Source organism: Penicillium maclennaniae (assembly GCF_028827695.1).
Source record: "Penicillium maclennaniae strain IBT 15551 chromosome Unknown utg000002l:1.0-2354659.0:1.0-2356205.0, whole genome shotgun sequence".
NCBI lineage: Eukaryota > Fungi > Ascomycota > Eurotiomycetes > Eurotiales > Aspergillaceae > Penicillium > Penicillium maclennaniae.
Window position 1 is genome coordinate 26,807 of NW_026623214.1, and position 20,065 is coordinate 46,871.

The 20,065-nt window shown below is 42.7% G+C and overlaps 3 protein-coding genes across 3 annotated transcripts; all 3 read right to left on the bottom strand.

Annotated features, from left to right (window-relative positions):
• Nucleotides 1–7,522: 7,522 nt before the first annotated feature.
• N7477_001249 (cytochrome P450) lies at nucleotides 7,523–8,556 on the bottom strand (the record flags this gene model as incomplete). The annotated part of the gene is made up of 2 exons (XM_056962912.1): nucleotides 7,523–7,944; nucleotides 8,022–8,556. The coding sequence occupies 2 exons, from the start codon at nucleotides 8,554–8,556 to the stop codon at nucleotides 7,523–7,525; spliced, it is 957 nt and encodes a 318-aa protein (XP_056825831.1).
• Nucleotides 8,557–14,047: 5,491 nt separating this feature from the next.
• On the bottom strand, nucleotides 14,048–15,864 carry N7477_001250 (cytochrome P450; the record flags this gene model as incomplete). The annotated part of the gene is made up of 4 exons (XM_056962913.1): nucleotides 14,048–14,636; nucleotides 14,694–15,040; nucleotides 15,095–15,213; nucleotides 15,267–15,864. 4 exons carry the CDS (start codon nucleotides 15,862–15,864, stop codon nucleotides 14,048–14,050), a joined length of 1,653 nt encoding a protein of 550 aa, XP_056825832.1.
• A 569-nt stretch (nucleotides 15,865–16,433) lies between these two features.
• Nucleotides 16,434–18,473, bottom strand: N7477_001251 (cytochrome P450; the record flags this gene model as incomplete). Its single annotated transcript, XM_056962914.1, has 9 exons — nucleotides 16,434–16,611; nucleotides 16,680–16,840; nucleotides 16,897–17,007; nucleotides 17,292–17,405; nucleotides 17,455–17,546; nucleotides 17,599–17,713; nucleotides 17,785–18,046; nucleotides 18,097–18,160; nucleotides 18,221–18,473. 9 exons carry the CDS (start codon nucleotides 18,471–18,473, stop codon nucleotides 16,434–16,436), a joined length of 1,350 nt encoding a protein of 449 aa, XP_056825833.1.
• Nucleotides 18,474–20,065: the final 1,592 nt, after the last annotated feature.

Consider the following 20,065-nt stretch of genomic DNA (forward strand, 5'->3'; position numbering starts at 1 on the left):
TACTCTTAGTCGACTAACTAGTCTTCGCTTCCGAAGGTAGCTAGTCTATATAATATCCTATATCCTATCAGAATCTCCTATTCCACGAGGGTAGAATCTTTTGAGTCTGTCGCTATTAATTATATCCGTATTCTTATCTCCGATATAGTATAAGATAGTACCGTTAAGTTCCCTAATAGAGTAGGATCTATTTCCTTTAATAGACTTAATCTAGTATAGGCTAAGCTATCGAAAGCGGAGCTTCTAAATAGATATTATATCTAAAGACCTTTAACTATTATATAGTAAGATATAGTTATCTTTCTTAAGGGGAGTATTATAAGTAAGATAGTGGTCGTTAAAGTATCCTATATTATTCTCCTTAAGGCGGTTTATTCGCAGGATAGCTTCCTTAATATCCTTCTCTCGTCTTTCGATCTATCGTACGCGTATTATAATAAGACTCGGTCTATCCTAGATAGTCTCCTATAGTAATATACTCTATATAGGTATCTCTAGTTTAACCGGTAAGACTATATATACCCTAAATAGGAAATAGTATACGCTAATTCCGGTAGTAATATTAATAATCACTTAGTCTACTATTAATATAGTATAGAAATAAGGTCTCTATCGGTTTATCTAGGTGGAAATATCTCCTATTAGATATCCGCCGGTTATCTTAGAGCGTGCGTCCTTTAATATTCTTATAGAACGCTTAATAAGACTATTTAAGCTAGGATAATATACTAAAATAGTGACCTTCTTAATACCGCGGTCTTTAAGGAATTTTAGTGTCTTACTGCGGTTTTTAGGTCTATTATCTATAATAATCTCTCTTAGATACCTATAGCGGTAGATAATATCTTTATAGATAAAACTCTGGATTACTTCAGAATCTACGCTAGTGAGGACTCGTGCTTCTACCTAGCCGCTAACTAACTCTCGCCTTTAGACGATAGATTTAAAGCTATCCTTATCTGGTATACGGGTAGTATTAATAAACCACTTATTAAATAGCCTTAGGTTCTTCGGGGTGATAGCGGGCTCGTATATCTGTATTAGGTCTCGTGCTTAGTATTCGATGTAGGTTCTAATAAATATAGCGGTGTCTTTAAATATTCGTGGCTAATAGTATCGATACTTTAATAATACGTAAGTGGCTTCTCGACCTTTATAGGATAAATCTATATATACGCTATATAGTATATTCTGTTAGTCTTCCTTATTATTGAGAATATATCGTAAGATCTCTATTCTTCCCTTCTATCGATAGAAGAGGTAGCTATCTTAGTAAATAAACTTTATATAGCGTTTCTTAAAGTAATAGAATTAACTGCGAGATATTTCCGGCGGTCTTCTTAGTGTAATTAGGTACCGCGCGATATCTTATAATTTGGTCGAATAACCCTCTCTAAGAGGCAGAACTATAGCGTTAGCGATAAGGTTATTATCCTTATCCTTATCCTTATCTATTATAATAGTGGCACGCGCTAGGAAACAGCTCGCCTATAAGTAGGACACTTCCGTATTAATAAAGTTATTAATATTAATCTCTTACTATTATTGCCTAATTTCTTCTTCGGTAGTAGGACGCCTTAAAAGCCTATCTGCCGCGCTATTCTTCCTCCCTAATATATACTTAACGTCGAAGTCAAAGAGACGGATCTATACTATCCACTAAGTCACTAATATACTAAGTAGGTCGGCTATAGGGCGATTCAGTTAGGACACTAATATTTTCGCGTCTGTTTCTAATATAAAGTAGATACTATATAGCTAATATCGGAACTTCTTCAATACTATTAGTATAGCGCGATATTCTAATTTGCCCGTATCGTAGGTAAGCTACGTCTCTATCTATACACCTAATTTATACCGCGCGGGTTTCCTAATACTATCTCATTCTTATATTAGGATAGCGCCTTAACCCTTTCTAGATATATCTATTACGGTAATAATTATTAGAGGCTTAAAGTTATAGTTAATAGATAATATAGTAGGGAATATAGAGAGTACTTCTTTAACTTAATCGAAAGCGGACTACTACTTCGCCCTCTACTAGAATAGGGTATTCTTCCTTAGGCAGGTGTATAGGCTATCTATAATAATCTAAAACCCAGCCACTAAAATATAGAAGTAGATAGCTAGTCTAATAAAAGAGCGCAGTTTATCTTTAGTTAACGGGGTTAGCTAGTTAATAAGCTTCGCTACCTTACTCTCTATAGCGCGGCGCCTATTAATATCGCAGACCTAGCTAATAACTTTAATACCTAATATAGCGAATTAAGATTTTTCCGCTAAGATAGCAGTACTAACTAGCTTAAGAAGATATAAAGTCTCGTTAAGATTCTAGAGGTACTTAAGGATAAACCTACGTATTCTTAGTAATATAAACTTATTATTATATTAGGGACGCGGCCCTTTAACCGTAACGTCGTCCAGAAATAATCTAGTAATAACACTAAAAATTAAATATAAGATCTATAATATCACTCTTTAGAATTATAGCACTAAATTAGCCGTGCCTTATAGAATAGTAGTCTATCGTAAAAGGCCTAGCGGGATTTAAATAGTAGTGAGGTCCCTATTTTCTTCTGTGAGGGTAATCTAATTATATCCGGAATAGAGGTTAACTAAAGAGGCTAGTATAAGTCCTATAAATTCTTTAGCGAACTTATTAACGTCTGGGGGCATATTTATATCTCGCTTTATAACCTTATTAATTAGTATTATAGTATTAATTAACTAATACTTACCTACGCCTTTTTTTTTTACTAAGAACTATAGATTTCTGTACGGACTATCGTATAGCTCGAGGACACCCTTTTATAGTCTTTCTCGGAGTATCTTATTAATAAAGGGCGCGAGAGTATAGGGAATCTTAAAGTTAGGATACTACTAAGCTTTATAGGGTATAGTCTTAATACGCTAGGCCAGTATAACTTCTTTACGAATACGACTTATATATTCCTAAGACTATATAAGTACCCCTTTCCCTCTTAAATAATAGCTTATATAGTAACAGTCTCTCTCTAGGGAGAAAAGCTATATTAATAAGTAGTATTTCCTCTCTCTTAGGCGTGAGCCTAGCCCCTCTTATAATAGTTACTATATAAGGTTATAGTAAGTTATTGAATTCAGAGGAAGTATTAGCGATACGGTACTTTATATAGTACTTTTCGAGATATATCCTTTATTAGTTAGGGTTACTAACGGGGATCGACTTATCGGAATCAGATAAATTAATTAGGTATATCTTATTTACTTTCCTCTTATAAAGGGTATTAACTTACGCGCGGTAGGCGATATAGTTCCTCGATCGAAGGGTATTAGGTAGTCTTATCTTAGGGAATCCTAGCTCTAATATAATAAAGTCCGAAAAGGATATACGGTACTTAACTTTATTAAAATAGGTAATATTAGCTATAGTCTTCTGGCAATAATAAAGATCTATTAGATATTAGATCTGTAAGGCACTAAGATAAGGAGAGATCTTTTTGGCCAAAAAATTATTTACCCTATAATTTGTCTCCCCTATATAATTCTTCTTCTCTTATCGCTATATTTTTGTATTTTCTTACTTTCTGTGTATTTTTATTATTTCTTCTTTAGTGATTATTATATTTATAGTATTCGATAGTACTATTAAATAAATAGTCTCGGTAGACTCGGCCGCTAGGATAGAGATAGGTATTAAGGCGGCTACTAAATACCTATTTAGGCTTTTAAACCAAAAGTCTTATATTCTTTGGGCTAAAGTTAGTCTTTATAGAAGGATCCCCTATTCCGTGAATAATACACTTTAAAGCTAACGCGCTTCCTTCTGTCTTAGCTCGATATCGTGCAGATAACCCTCCTATTACCTTTCTCAGAGATTTATAGTAGTGCGTCTTTCGCCTATATCCTACTAAGTAAGAGATCGTTCGTATAACTATCCCTAACTATAATATATAACTTAGTTATAATATTACCGATATTAATTAGCAGATTCTTAATATAAGCACTAACTACGAACTTATCGCTATTAATAGGAACGAGCTTTAGCCTTAGCTTTAGCCGTATCTACGCTTATATAGATTAGGTGATATCTCTACAGATAATATTAACTAACAATCTAATATTAATATATACCTTAACTACTTATCCGCCGATAGAAACTATTATAAATAGGAGGTCTCTAAAGTATTTATAAGGAGAAGATACGGGCGAGATATCTGCTATCTAGGTATTCTAGTAGCTTACTTTCGCGGCTAAATCTTTTATATTGATAGGACTACCTATCTCCTAATAATACTTAGTAATATCTCTTATAATTTAGTTAATCTTACCTTTTACTTCCTTCGAGAGAGAGATATCTACGAAGTTCGACTAAGTATATACTTACGAGAGTACCTTATTAATATATTAGTTAATAATATCTATACTAATACCTTTATCTATTTTAGCGTATATCTTCGGAGTAGACCTAGCGAGCTTACCGATTATAAGGGTAATCTCGGTTTCCTATATCTTTTATATTATAATATCCGAAAGCTAAGATCTTCGCTACGTAATATCTAGGTTAATAGGGCCGCGGACTCTTCTCGGAATATAGCTATATAGCGGAGTAGCTTCCTACTAAGGCTATATAGTTTAAGTCTCTTTAGGCTATCTGTCTTATATTATATTATTATTATTAGTATTAGTAATATATAGTTAGAATCTGTTAGTCTAGGAGTTCCTTATTCTAGTAATATCCTAGTCTCTACGGCGCTTTATAGGATAGCCTTTAATAGCGTTAATAGCACTAAATAAGATAATTACTTCCTTATCCTCGCTTTCCTCGAGCTTCTCCTATATAGGCGTAGTACTAAGAAGCGTAATAATAATAAAGTGGATAGGTATATTTAGGTTTATAAGATAAGTAGGAGCAGGAAGAGTAATATAAGCGATATTATTAGTTAGCTACACGAATACTCTATACGACTCTTATTTCTTTTAGTTATTATATTACGCTTAGAAGGCTTCTTAGTTTAATTATCCTAGGATTATATATAGTCTCGGGCCTAGTTATTTAATAGTGCCTAAAACTATCTGATTTATAGTATTATAATATATAATACTATAGCTTTATATATCGCGAATAGATAGATATTAATTTAGTCAAGAGAAGTAGGTACCTTTATATATTTAGTATTTTATTAAAGGATTAGCGCCGAGGCTATTCGAAGGGTTTTTTCTATTAGGCTCGTACTAAACGTTATTCCTTATATCTTAGCTAGCCTATAGCTTAAGAGTAAGTGCCTCTATCTATAATTATATTTCTCTAAGCTTCCTATCCTATTTATCCTAACGCTAGACCTAACTAACGGTCGGTTAATAATTTTCCTAAGGCTTTATAATAGTAGTAAGCGACTACTATAGGGGATAAAGTTATTAGTTACGCTTAGGGTTACTTAGAGAAGATTTAATAGTCGAAAGAATTCTCTAAATATTAGTTTTCTCTCTAATATATAACCTAATTACTATATATACCTCCGAATAAGTAATTAGTGTCTCTCTCGGTAACTACTTACGAGAATACCTTCTAATAATCTTCTCCTTAAGCTACTATAAAAGTCCTTAGATAAGGAGACTTACCTTATCTATATCGCTAATCTCGCCTTTTAAGTAGATACGGCTAGAGATATTATCGAACTTATTAAGATATAAGCGAATATTATCCTATATTATCCGCTTAACCTATATAAGGGATTAAAGGTATATCTTTATATACCTTTATTACTCGCTATCGTTATTATAGAAGTGCTCTAAGAAGGCTTCCTTAAAGATATTTTAGTCCTTTCTTAGCTAGGAGTCTTATCTCTTTACCTAAGACTTAGTGACCTTCGCGTAATACTAAGATAATATACCTATAATATCTTTATCGCTTTTAACGCTATATCTAAAATATATATTCTATAGCTTCTCTAGGAACTCGGAGATATTAGTCTTATTAAAGTATAGTGCTCCTAGGGATCCTAGAGCTAGTAATATAAAGAAATAAGGTACTTAAACTATATAAGGATAAGGTATAGCCTATACCTTACTAGGCGGTTTAGCTAAGGATAATAGTGGCTAGTACTTATAATCTATATTATCTATATAATTATCACTACTTAGGGTTAATTCAGATCTTTTTAGTATAGGTTTATAGTAATCTATAAAGGTTAGAATACCCTTAGGGTCCGATAGCTTAGGAGCTATTATACCTTATATATTATACGCTATTACTTACTTATAGAAAAGAGATAGCTTTTCGGCCAAAAAGAAATGCTAACTCTATGCGCTTTACTTTTAATTATATCTCTTTAATAATTCTTTTTCTTCTTCCTTTTTTCTTATTAAGGCCGCTTCCTCTTCTTATAATTTATAATATAGAATTATTTATATTAATATTATCTGTGTGGTAGAGTACTATAGCTATTGGATACCTAGGTATCCCTACTCGGCTACTATATTTAATTAGATAGGCTATATCTTTAGTAATATCTGAAGTACCGCCGTATCTCCTATATATTAGTCCGATAGTATTCCTTATAGGAACTAAGTATATTTAGGGGAGCACTATATCTCGGCTAGTTACTCTCGGCTATCCGCACCGAATATATGCCGTTATAATCGCTGGTGAATATAGTCTCCCGCTTAAGGTCTCAGACAGTCTTATAGTCTTCAGGGTCAAACGCGATCCCCACCCTTTAGGTATATGTTTCTTTGTATAGTGATATACCTTAACAAAAGAGCCTTCTTGGGGACGCCAATATAAAATGGGAACGGCTCGATGGCTGTCTGGCGATACAGACTGGACAACATACACACACACACACTGCCTGTCTGGTGTAGAGGACGCTGGACGAGGCCGTGCTGATACCCTGTTGCGGCCTTGCTAGATAATCTTAATACTGCATTATGAATAGAAGAAATTGGGTGAATCCTGAATGAATTAGGTAGATGACTTGTCTCTCTCCAAGTGTGTCTGGAGATGTACTATGCACTGCAGACATTAAATCATGCCTGAGGCCACACATAGGCTCATTATGTCACCAGTTCTCCCACTACATTACTTAATATATGTAGAGTGTAGAAAAAGTGGTTAGGTGGCTCACTCGCTTACATGGCTCACTCGCTTACCGACCACGTTATCGGAACAGATATGTAAATCCAACAAACATACGGAATAACACATTCTCCTTCATGCCGGGGGATATTCATGCTGACACAATTACCCCCATGGGATAGGCCGACCGCGAATAGACACGTACGTAGTGGCGCGGAAGCACGCACGCCGGGCTAATGATCGGGCGAAGAATTATAGTAAGGTGGTCACTACGATTGACAATAGGGTAGAGGCCAATACGGAGGCGGAGAAATAGGGGAGCCCCTCGCACCACTCACAACTAGAGTATAGGTACGCGGGGGTCAGTATGTTAAGCTATTGATCGGATAAAGAAGCGCACTGAACTCCTCAGTCTATTTGATGATATAGAGATTGCTTTCGCTACTACCGAGCAAGCAGTAAGCTTTATAGTGCAATTTCCTCGACGCGCCTGCGAACAAGAAGCTTGTTCCTGGGTCCAGCGGATGTGAAGAATCCGGCAAGCAAATACGTACGTGCTTGATCCTCGGGTAATTTGATGTCATACTTCAAGATCAAGTGGCACAGAATAATCTTTACCTCATGGGCGGCAAAGAATCGGCCAGGGCAAGAGTGCTTCCCGTAGCCAAATCCCATGTGGTCCACCGTCGCTGCTGTGTATGCACAATCACTTTTTCTATTGCCGCTCTCGCGCATCTTGACGAACCGGTATGCGTCAAATTTACCCGGGTCCGGGTATAGGGTAGGATCCCTCATGCGATGCCCCGACACCAACACATACATGTTCCGTGGAATCCATAGGCCATTCGAAAGGGTCACGTCTTCACATGTCACCCGGTTCATCGTTGCTGCTCACGGAAGGAAGATCATATCAGCAAGCTGTTAGAGTACAATATTCGAACAAAACGGAAAGCGTGGGGAATACCTGATGCCAAAGGTTCCAGCCGCTGGGATTCCTTCAAAATACTGTCCAATAGTCTCATTTGAGATAGAGCGGACTTTGTCAATCCATCATTTTTAGCTATTGCGTCGATAACTTCCTTCCGAAGGTCTATAACGACAGCTGGATTTTCAGCGAGGTGAATTATGACTTTGGTCATTGTATCAGCGGTGGTGTGAGTTGATGCGAAGGAGAGCGAGAGCTGAGAAAACACAGGGTTGTACGGCTCTCCAGCGGCTGCTTCATCAAACCAACTAATGGCATCCTGTGCTGACTTTCTGTCTGCACGACGGCTGTCAATTAAGGGACGGAGAATCGTTCCTGTCATGTCAATATGCTTTCGGACCTTCCGACACAGAGGGAACCATCTTTGCAGCGGAAATAGGAAACGAGGAAAGACCTGGAGGACGAAAGCAGTTCTAACCCCCATTTCCAGATATCCCATAGTTGCATCAATCCATCTTGTGTCGCCGCAAACCTCCGGCCCCAGAAAGGCGCGACCGGAGATCCGCAATACCATCCTTTGTAAGCCGCTACCTAGTGGGACAGGATGCCAGTCTAGTATCACGTGAATTAGCCAGCGGCCGCGTTATGAGGGCCTGTCAGTCAGCCCAGGATAATAGTACCAACCGGGGTTGTCTGTCCAATGATCTTGGAACGATTTTCTTGTCTCGTCCGATAGAGGCGCAGTCAAGGAGGCTTCCAATCCCACAGTATTAGCACACATGGACACTATCGATACTCACGGCCCAGTTATTACCGAGATTTCTTGTAATCCTCGCTATGCATCCCCTAAGTACCTGCAAATTTCCACCACTGATAGGCTCCAAGCAGTCAATACTGCGGGGATAGTCCTATTTTGAGACATAAGCATTTGAGGCTGACTCACCTTCGCACACTCAATCAGAAAGATAATGATTGCTTACCCTCAGTCCAGCGTCCTCCAAGGAAAACCGTGAGTCATTCTTGATCTCATCTGCATAGTCTGGGGATAGGACCAATTTAGGCCCATTTACAGACATGATCGTAAATCCGCTCGGTGACTGCAAGCTCTGAGAAACGCATTCCAAGTAACGGAGAAATGTCCCAATGCAACTTACCTGTTCAAAGCCTTCTCTCATGAGTGAGCTGGCATGATTCAAGAAACGTCGCTTCATTTTGATCGAGAAAAAGTCCCAGCGGTCTGCACGATTGATTACCGGAAGTCCGGGGACCTTTGGAATAGGCTTCAGATATTGATAAACCAGCCACATCGCGGTGAATATGGCCAAGTAATACCATACTGACATGTTTTTTTGGATGAAAAACATTGACAAGTAATCTGGCGTGACAATCCGCGAAGCGTTGTAAGACAACAGATCGAGTATGAAGCACAAGAAGTCGATACCCCTCTCTCGTCAACTTCAAGATAAGATCGGAACGAGCCAGGTATGGAAGTGACGTTACGAAGTATGGGATCTGGAATTTACATGATTAGAAGACGACGAATTGAGTGGAAGCTGGACTTGCCCAGCGGAATGTTTCAAAATCAAGAATTCGGCTTTGGCCACTGGTGTTGCGATTTCTTGAAGGAATGAGTCAAAGGAGGAAAAGGCGTTGTAGTGAGTTCTTTTCTTCAATTAAATCTCCAAATGATGGAGCAGCGATCTGCATTTAAGAGGATGAAAGAACCGTGACATTAAGAGAAGGAACGGTTTCGAGTGTTCATGTTCCTGATCTTTCCGCAGGTAATTTCTTGGGGAATGGTGGGTATTTTAGGGTTTCACCAATAGAGCTGCCAATGGAAAAAAAAAATGGAAAAGAAGAATAACTGAAAGCCCCTTGAATCCAGATACGTTACACGACCATAGCCTGATATGTGTCCCAACAACTGCTTCAGAGAAGGATGAATCACATGCGGCATGCACTAGACACGAACGAAAGAACCCTAAGTACTACAATGGCGCCAGTAGAAAGAAGTGACTCTTCTAGTGCTCATTTAAGAGCTGATTACTGGTTGAATTATGCGTAACTATACTGAAGATGCGATTGAGTACCTGTATTTCCTTAAGTAGCTGAAAGGGCAAGTCATTTGGAGACACCTGTGAAAGATCTAAATGAGGCTTCAAAAGCAAGGAGTTTGTCATAATAGACGGCAAAGCCATGAATATGTGCTAAATTGGACTAGTCCAACATTCTGGGGCATGTAGAACTGCGCACTTTTAAGCTTACGTGGCCATGAGCCTTGATTACCCGCTACAGCGTCACGAAGCCATCGCCAAAAAAATCTGGCTGAAGGCAGCTACGGATCTCCAAACCTGTATCGGACATTGTTTAGGGAGAACTTGAAATACAGAGTTTTCCACTGTCTAAAAGCGGTTGGAAGTTTTGAAGTGGGAATGACTCGATGGCTGTCTGACCACGCAGACTTGGTAAAACACACGGGCCCAAGGAGTTAGATCCATAAGGGAGGAGAACACATAGGGGTAATTCAAAAGAGAAAGTGGGTTTCTCTTGCTTATCCTGCCCTTAAATAGTCTTATATATGACAAAAGCCTTGGTCATCCGACAGACCGCTCCTTCATGCAGTCAGCGATTCTGTTATTACAGTAAGCGATAATCTTTTACATTTGTTTCCTGAAATAAGCCGTTGTCAATCATTTGAGGCTAGATGAAAATAACAAGACTTTTCTGGTTGAGATCCAGGAAACATTTTGATTGGACGTGATTCATTTACCCTTTCTATAGGACCTAGACTTGCTGTGTCTGCTTCTTGCATTTATACCGTGCTTTCTATATTAAAGGTAATCGAATAGGGTCAAGCAAGCCTGCATAAGGCTTTAAGGCGATTGTTGATGATGTTTTGAATCTATCGAGGTGCTTCCCACCCTCGGCGTAGTGCAATTTTATCAACCAACTGAAAGGCCGTCTATCACCATTCAGCACTCGACTTGTACTGTTATTTCCTAATACGCCATATGCTCGTGCGAAAATTTGGACTCAAAAATGACATAATCTTTTTGCATTTGGGTCCGAATCGTCTATGCGATATTTAAGATTTTAGCGATTTCCACGATTCTTCAGGAGCCAGTGAAAGGCTATTAGATGTTCTCAAGTTCCTCCGCCGCTGAGGATGAAAAATTGTCGGCCAATGTTTGGTTGATAGCAGCGTCGTACAGAAAGTTGGAAATCTGAGTATAAGAAAGCATACGGCGATGTCTCAATGGCAAACAGCGGACTGAGAGTATGGGTAATTGGTCGCGATGACATAGATCTTGGAGGTGTCAATTTCACAGCTAGATCTATCATATCACAGAATGTGCTTCTGAGAGATTCGAACTTAATACATATCTCTTCGACGAGCTGTGGCTAGCATGGAGTCGTGGTTCATGTCAAACCCACTCGGACCCGAAAGTGCTGTAATAGTCGAGACGATAAAAAACTCCTCATTGCAGACCTACCTCTAAGACTTGCAAATTTATACCAGTCCCTATAAGTTTCGGTATCAGTGTGATCTGATGGGTCCTCTCGGTCCCTGCCAGGAACCGGCTCCGGACCTGCGTGAGACCTAGCAGTGGCCGTGGGGCGGGTGAGCCGCAGGTCGGAAGTGGTGCAGAGGCTTTCCACTACATAGAACGACACGATGTAGTGGGAGAACATGTGAGAATAATAATGTGACCTAAGGCATCATAGATGCCTATGGCACATACTACCCTTTATCAGGGAGTGGGAGATAGATCAGACAACTACTCATTCATCCAGTCCTCACCACAAATCTTTGATTCCTGAAATGACATTAGGTGCCATACAGAGTTTATCTATCGGGAAAACCTTATGACCCAACTCTGACGAGGCATGGGAGTCATTGTGTAAGTGTTTCTATATGGGTAACGTCTGGATTACATTGCTAGCCTGTTATCGAGCCTTCCCCCGTTCAATGTGAACAGGAGAACCTCTCTCGAGGGGTTCCGGTCTGGGCGAATCTTGAGGCGGGATGCCTTCCGCCTCATCTCGATGCCTTTTCGCTTCCCTCGTAATGTGCCTGTCGCCCTTGAGCCCCTTTTTTTGAAAAGTGGTAGCTGGAGCTTGAATAACTAAATATTTTCATTATAAGAATGTGGTGTGCTAATCCAAGTACACCCCGAATGTTGTCATTCGTGTCGGTATATCTCGCCTAGGGCCTCGGGCCAGATCCAGCCGGCGTGTCGATGTTTTTTTTTTGCTTCAATCTTTGCATCAACGAAGCTTTTACTGCTTCTAGTGGAGCTTCCCGCGCAGCAATGATCCTATTAGGTTAGTATTCTGAACTGAGAGAGGATATCGGTATTAATGTCTGGGGCGGTGGCCGCGTCACCTCGAACGCGGCTTAATCTGCTGTCCTGCTAACGTTGCGTTTGAGCATCATTTCCCTTAAAATAACCCGAGGAAACCTACCGACTGCTGATGGAACCGCTCTAACAGTTGTTCGGATACAAGTTGAGTGTGTTAAATTCCTAAATCTACATTCGTCAGAGAGCATAACTGAAGGTGTAGATATATAGAAGCGTGATAAAGTAATTCTATAGGAGAAGTAGGCTAAGTGAGATTACAAACGTCCCCCATGACCATAGCATTAACGTTTTTAGGTGGGGTTCTTTTAACTCTAAGCATATGCGCCTAGGAGATATCCGTATGAAGGATAACTATTCCTCAATCCAGTTGAAGCTATTCCTGGCTGGGTGAGTATGGGTGGGTTCCGTCAAAGCATATTTGTGTAGCTTAATCGGGGCTGTGTAGACAGAGGTCTGTACAGACGGACGATACCGTCGGTTGATAATGAATAGACGCGTTACGTGGTCAAATGCGGCGAATGCATAGCGGGATACATATTATTTCGCGTAGCTCGTCGTATCCTGATGGCGTTGGCAGGTAGGCGTCGGCAGGTATAGATGCGTGGATAGATTAAATTGATGATTAGGCTGTTGTAGTAGGGGTTTGAGGGTCGGCGAAGGTAGAGCGTGCGTATTCACGGATGAGGAGCTTGTTTTACTGTCTATTGCGAGCGTCGAATGACCGGCGCAGGCTAGCAGCCCGAGAAGTATAATTAATCTCGCCTACAAGGGCAGAAACGAGGTCGGTGAGCTTAGGCTCGGTGAAGCCGGTGATCTTAATTGATACGATAAGATTAGCCAGTATCGAGCAAAGCCCTAATGTAAGGGCAAAGCATTGATAAAAGCCTTGATTAAACGGGTAGGAATGACTGCCCTACCCCCACGAGAGGACGGCGGTTATAAAATCACGGCTATGAGGACGATGAGGATTATGATGACCAGGGGGGGCGCCAGCTTCTATCAGATCACTGGAATCAGAAAAAGGGACTCATAAATTGTCGGATAAGTGAAGATGAAAATATGTGAAAAATTGATGAATTAATGTGAGTAGTCTAAGTCCACTCCTAGGCACTCACGAGATGACGAGGGCCTCTTTGAGAGACAAAAGTTGTGGAAAGGATTTGTTCATCTCGCGGTCTCTCTTTTAGACAAACGTCCCAAAATACACGGCTCCTTTGAGAAAAATCAGGCCAAAACAAACCTTCAAGAGACACACAACGTTCTAGTGAGCTGAAACTTGCTTCTTGCACTTTACCGACTAGCAGAGCCTCTTGTAAAGACCTAATCGGTTGCCTAATTACCGTGGTAGCTTTTATCTTCAACTGTTGGCGGTTCGTCGTCGATGTGGCTTTATCTAACCTTCATCCTTTCGCCCTGACCTTGACTAGGACAGGGACAAATTGTTCGATCAGTGCGTGATGTTTGCTTCCACCCTTTGTCCAGTTGAATTTGCAGAGTCACTGAGCCTGGTGCCCCTTACATTGGGAATTGCTCAAGTTGCCGCTCTTAATATTCTTGGCGTTACATTGGTTTACATGGCAAGAAACATAAACAAGGTGGCATGCGCGCAAGAAAAACCTCCCATTCGTATGGCAGTCAGAGCGCACAACCACGCCCATCTAGGGTCAGAGTAGTTGAACTACTGAATGTACAACTATCTACTTAGACCCCAGCCACTTCCCTCTCCGTAAATGCCAATTCCAACGGCGCCAAGCCCATCACAAACCCATCCGTTCTCATTCTCCAATACTTCTCCGGATCTGCACCGGGCGCAAGCACGATTTCATAACGCCGTATCAACTCCACGAGCACATGTCTCACCTGCATAAGCGCCAAACTCTTGCCGAGACAATTATACGGCCCCAGCAAAAACGGCGCGAAGGCCTCGGGATTCTTCACCAAGTCCTTTTTTGTAGTCCAGCGCTCAGGGATAAACTTCTCCGGTTCCGAAAAATTGCGCTCATCCCGGAAGAGAGTGTAAAAAGGGATCTTGATGTTGGTATTTCCCGGAATGAACCGTCCTCCGACGTGGATACCTTCTGGGGGTGTTTGGCGTTGGAAGCCGGAGAGGGCAGGGTAGTGGAGGCGCAGGGTTTCGTTGATGACGGCGTTGAGGGTCTGGACTTTGGAGATGGTGTGCGAGTTGATTTCGTCTAGGGCGTTCAGCTCTTGTCGAATTTGGGTGAGGTAGTATGGGGAGGTGGAGGTGAGGAAGTAGAGGGAGCCGATGATTGTGACGGCGACCGTTCCACTGGAGAAAAATGTCAGGGTCTATTGACCAGGGGAGATTGTAGGGGAAGGGCTATACTAACCTGCCTGCGAAGATGACAAGGGATGCATCGGCCACCAGATCAAGTCTTGACTGTGGCGTCTCCATCCCTGCTCCATAAAGTCCTCCCAAAGCCACGAAAACACGTCCCGCTGCCCGTACGTCTGCATTTTCTGTCGATTCTGAACCTGCTCTTCAGAAAACCCGATGAGGGCCTTCATATTCGCGTTCAAGCCCGGTGTCGCCTTGATGAACGAGATGAGCCAAACGACGTGGCTCACGACGCCGGTGATTAGGTTTGACGAGTCGTTGATCTCCATGATGGGATGCTTCTTGTTGTCTTTGACGCAGTTGTATTCTTGACTGAAGGCTATTCGGCCGGTCAACTACCGGATCCATTAGTTGAATGACTTGGCTGGTGTAGCGAGGCGGGCTCTTACATCAAATGTAAATAAATTGATCCAGTAAGTCATATCCATGGACTGCCCCTTGCGCCTTTCAACCTGTTCCAAGAGCTCAGTTGTGCCCTCCTCTAGCGCAGGCACGTACTCCAGAACCGCTATCTATTGTTAGCGCGGCCATACAAGGAAATGATGTATTGGAACCATCTACCATTCGGTCGAAATGCAAGCTCCCAAGGCTTCCGGCGTCGGCTATGTTCCGCCTTGTCTCTAATTGCAAATAGCGAGATGAACGGGTGGAGCATACTATACCATGGCCCCTTCGTACACTCCGATCGGCCCGAGTGGACAGCGTGCAGGGCCTCCGGGTGGTTCACTGAGAGCTCTGTCGGCCCTGTGCGCACGAAATCGCCGTAGTGCTGATGAAGCCCACGCACGGTATTGAAGGCATCCGGGTTCCTGGCATAAAGACTGGTGACGTACCACATGGAAAGGCGAGCGAGGAATGGACCAGGGAAACTGTTGAGTCGGTGGAAAAAAGCGCGGTAGGAGAGAATACTAACACTGATTCCGGCTAGGAGGCCCAGGGTGATCTGGCCTACCAGCCATAGGGCAGTGTAGATTGGGGTTGAAGGGTCGTGGACGAAGAGGTAGTAGCCGAATAGGCAGCTCTGCAGTAGACATAGACCGACTGGGATCTTGGTGGCAGCGACATCCCATTCTCCCCGCCGGAATATGGTGATATGTGCAGCTATTCCGGCCACGAAGGCGGTCATCAGTCGTAGGAAGTTTTCGTTCGAGGCAAGCATTGGTAGCACTCTTAGAATATGCCCGTCATGATGAGGTTCCATATTCCAGACGTGAGATTAGAAAATGCTCATAGATGATGTGCACGAGGGAGGTTTGGTTTGCACTCGGGGTATACGTGAAGTCTATATGTTGGGATAGGAAAGGATATTAGGGAAAAGGCAATGGTGAGCACGTTCATCAACAGGTCCGATGATCATTGCACAATATTTGTATTACCAAGCTTCCGTGGACAATGGAAGAGCACAGCACGGCAGATCCGCTGCAAGGGTCGTCTGCATTCCCTCGTTTTACACCGCAAGAAATATCCAGCACATGCACGAAAGGGATGAGCTGCGGGTCATATGAAAACCGCCTCGTAATATTCAGTGTCGGTGAGACCCAGCAAGTGCAGCTCAGCTTACGGCATCGAGAGTGTAAATTGAGCTTCAAAGTTTTGTCCTGGGGTCGACAACGAACTCCAAAAAGGCTGTAGTTCCAGGTTGTACAAGACACACTCTGGGCCTTGCTATTGTTCCAAGTTGAATACTATCGGCTTGTTCCACCTACTCCTTGCACAAGGTGCTACTGGCTATGGAATGTGCCTCCTCCCCCACCGATCAGCCAATATCCTCACTTGGACATCCTTCTTATTGCGCGCACTAATTCGGTCTACCCACTGCATGCTGCTCTCATTCGTCTCAAACAGCGTCATTTTGAATCGCGAAAATACGTATGCTGTAACACAAGATAGCTCCAGGTATGCAAGGCTGCGATCTTGTTAGTGCTTGCCCCCAATAACAAATAATATGCCACTGAGCCTAGCATATCGACTCACCTGCTCCCAATGCACCGCCGAGGGCCCCGGCTAAATCCGACATGCCATTTCTCGAGCTCCTTACCCTCATCACCCAGCCAACGCTCGGGTTTAAACTCGTAGGGGTCGTAGAAAATGGTTTCATTGTGGATAATCGATAGATGACTGGAGGATACAACAGTCTGCTAGAGGTCAGTCCCCGTACAGCATTGTTACGAGAAGATAAGGTAAGACATACGCCCTCAGGTAGATAGACAGATCCAACTGTGACCCCCCCAGGGGGCACTAGCCGGGGAAGGTTGCCGGGCACCGCGGTTGATAGTCGCATGGTTTCTTTGAGCACGGCTCCCTGTTGGGTAGTTTTATAGTCAGCAAAGGACAGCAAACCAAAAGCAGAATTCTAGAGTCCGGGTAAGGAAATATACCAGGTCAGGGTAGAGCCTGAATCTGCTTCGCATTGAAGTCATCCCGTATGAACTCTATCGAAGCATCCAGCTCCTCGCGGAGCTTTCTGAACACATGCGGGTTATTCAAGATATGGAATGCTGTAGCAGATAGTGTATATGCCGTTGACTCCGTGCCTGCCGTCAAGAAATTGAAAGCATCCTCGACTGGCTGAGCCACGCCGCTTACAGCGGTCTCAGGACCAGCGTCCAACTCTGCGTAGTAGTCGAACAGATTCTTTCGTTCTACCTGAGCGCCTGACTCGCGTTTGAAATGGGATTCTGCCTCCCAGGTTTTACATTGCTCGTGCCAGTCAGTGAATAGAATACCTTAACACAGGGAAGGTACTCACTCGTTTGAACTCGTTGAATTCAGGGGCCAGTTTGTCGCCTAGGCCAAAGGGTAGGTGGAACTGGATCGACTTGATCCAAGGGAAATAGACCACTGTCAGCCTGATTAGTACCTCTTCCTAATATAAGCGTCATTAATCTCATACCGAGCCAGGAAAACGCAGTAAAACGATCCAGCGCCGCAACGAATGGATGATACCCATTGCCCTCACCGATGAAATTCGGGGTTTCGCAAAAAAGCAGCTCGCATACCATATCCGACTAGATACATACAATAAATCGTTAGTACTAACATTTGCGGGACAGGCCAGTCCTTCCAGAGGAATATATACCGTGAAAGAGCGATATAGTGCCTGTATGTTCAACGGACGATCATGTTTACGATGCATTTCAAAGATGCATGTTGCCTTCTCGAGCTCGAGACGCAAACAAGGGACTACTCTATCCACGGCTCGGCTGGCGAAAAGAGGTCGCAGGTGGTTCCTGTACATGCGGTGGTTCTTGGGGTCTAGGATTGAGGCCATTGCCCCTTCTGCTCCGAGGGCTTTGTAAAACTCGGGCTCTTTGTAGTACTTCGTCGTCATGGAGAACATCCTGTGAACGCGTTAGCTGCGTGTTCACATGTGTTCGATGCACTGACTCACTCCTGATAGAAATTCGGGTCATTGACGTGGACAGCATTGGGCCCGATTCTGATGACTGGTGAATCTATGAAACGAACGCGCATTAAGCCCCAACCGATACCGACAAGATCAACCTTCGACATACCGTATTTTTTGTGAAGTGAAGGAAAAGATAGACAGTACTGGCCGTCACGAACGACATTGTAGTAGAAGCCGTACCACTTGGTCAATGCAGCTAACTTGGGCCCCGGCACTTTGCTGAGGGGTTGAAAGAATAATCTGTTGACGACGATGGAGAACGCGTACAAGATAAATGCCAGAAGGAATGATCGCAGTACCGCGCTTGAGCTGGTCGGGTTACGTACCAATTGTATCAGGTCAATCTGGTGGCGGTCCATCGCTCGCAGAGGTGATGGTTCAGCAATCGATTGTAAGGGTGAAGCTCATCAAGGTTCCTTTGACAAGACTTTGCCCTCTTGTCCCACAAACTTGGAGGTTGGGAGGATTAGTGTAGACTGGGGGCCTTAGACAAACGATGGGTGTCCTTGGTGTTAATGCAGGATAGCAGCCTACCGTTTTGCAGGTAACCAAAATATTTTATAAAGCTACAGAGCCCAATGGACTTACGCCCCAAATTACTGTACTTATTTCATTCAGTCACATGTTCTTGAGTAGTCATTCCAATGTACCAGTGCTCGGCTAGAATATGCGTGCCGGCTGCATGTTCCTGCATGGTGTGGTAAGTTTTGAAGAAAGTCTTGGTCACCAACATTACATACCGACCGTCCCTTGCTTCACAATGCGGAGTGCTTCCACATGCCTGGACTTCTTCGTGGAGAATTCAAGTTTAATTATGCTTCCTTCATCCCATGACGGATATACGGATTGATACAATTAAAAGAACCTCACCTAACCTCACCATGGGTCGCAGTGTGTCTGATGACCATGGATCGCGTATCTAGTGTTAAATGGCATCTTTATTTTACCTACACATTGTGTGCAAGGGGTAGACAGGTGCATAAATCCTTGTTTACGTAATTCTATACAAGCAGTTTAAACACAACAATTCTCAGAAGGCTTTTCGGTACGTTTCATAGCCTTTTATGGTTCCAAGGGCTATTTGTGACCTTCACATCATCTACCGACTGAGGATCGCAGGTGCTTAGTAAACCCTCTTTGGTAATTTAAGGATCACTAGTGCTTTCAGGGACCGAACCCCCAGAGTAAGGCGCTTTGCGTGACATGTAATAAATGCTTGCTTAGTGCTACTGTAGACCCATAGAAAAAACTTTTTTTCGGAGTGGTAAACCTTTCGATCAGGACTTTGCTTCACTCTTCTGGATCAAATCATGGTAAAATCAATTTTTAATCTACAATTCATCTGCTAATCCCTATGAATTACGTTGAAATTTATCTTGACGAGTCGAGCAAACAAAACCAAGAAGCCGGAATAGAGACCTGTGAATGCTGTTCTAGCGTTTTCAATACTCCTTCAGTACGTACAACACAGTGGCCAAATACAGTGACCGTTCTTCAGAATTGCTTCTACTCATTCCTATGGCAGTCAATCTTGCATAGTCCTCTTCACAGACTCATCACTATATCTGGTATTCTAGCAATACACACGGCCACGCATCGGCCATATCCAACAACGCCAACGCTACGCCTCCATACTAGTTAGTGTCCCTACGCATGTTGTTGAAGCGAGAACGCCCCCCGGATTGGATAACTGATGGACCGCCAATAATCTGCGGCAAAGTGAGTATCCCGGCCGCTCAAACGTATGCCGAATTTGCGGAGTTCTAACTCCATTTACTAGACTCATCTCCATGGCTTCCGCCACTGCCGTGTTCATGAGTGGGGAGCAAGGGTTGCACGTTGTCCAGGATGGAGATTCAGATGTCAATCCAGAAGTCGTCGGGAATAAAGGTGATAGGGTCGATCGGTAGAGGATAAATCCTCATTGAACAAGCGGTAAGTGAACAAGCAG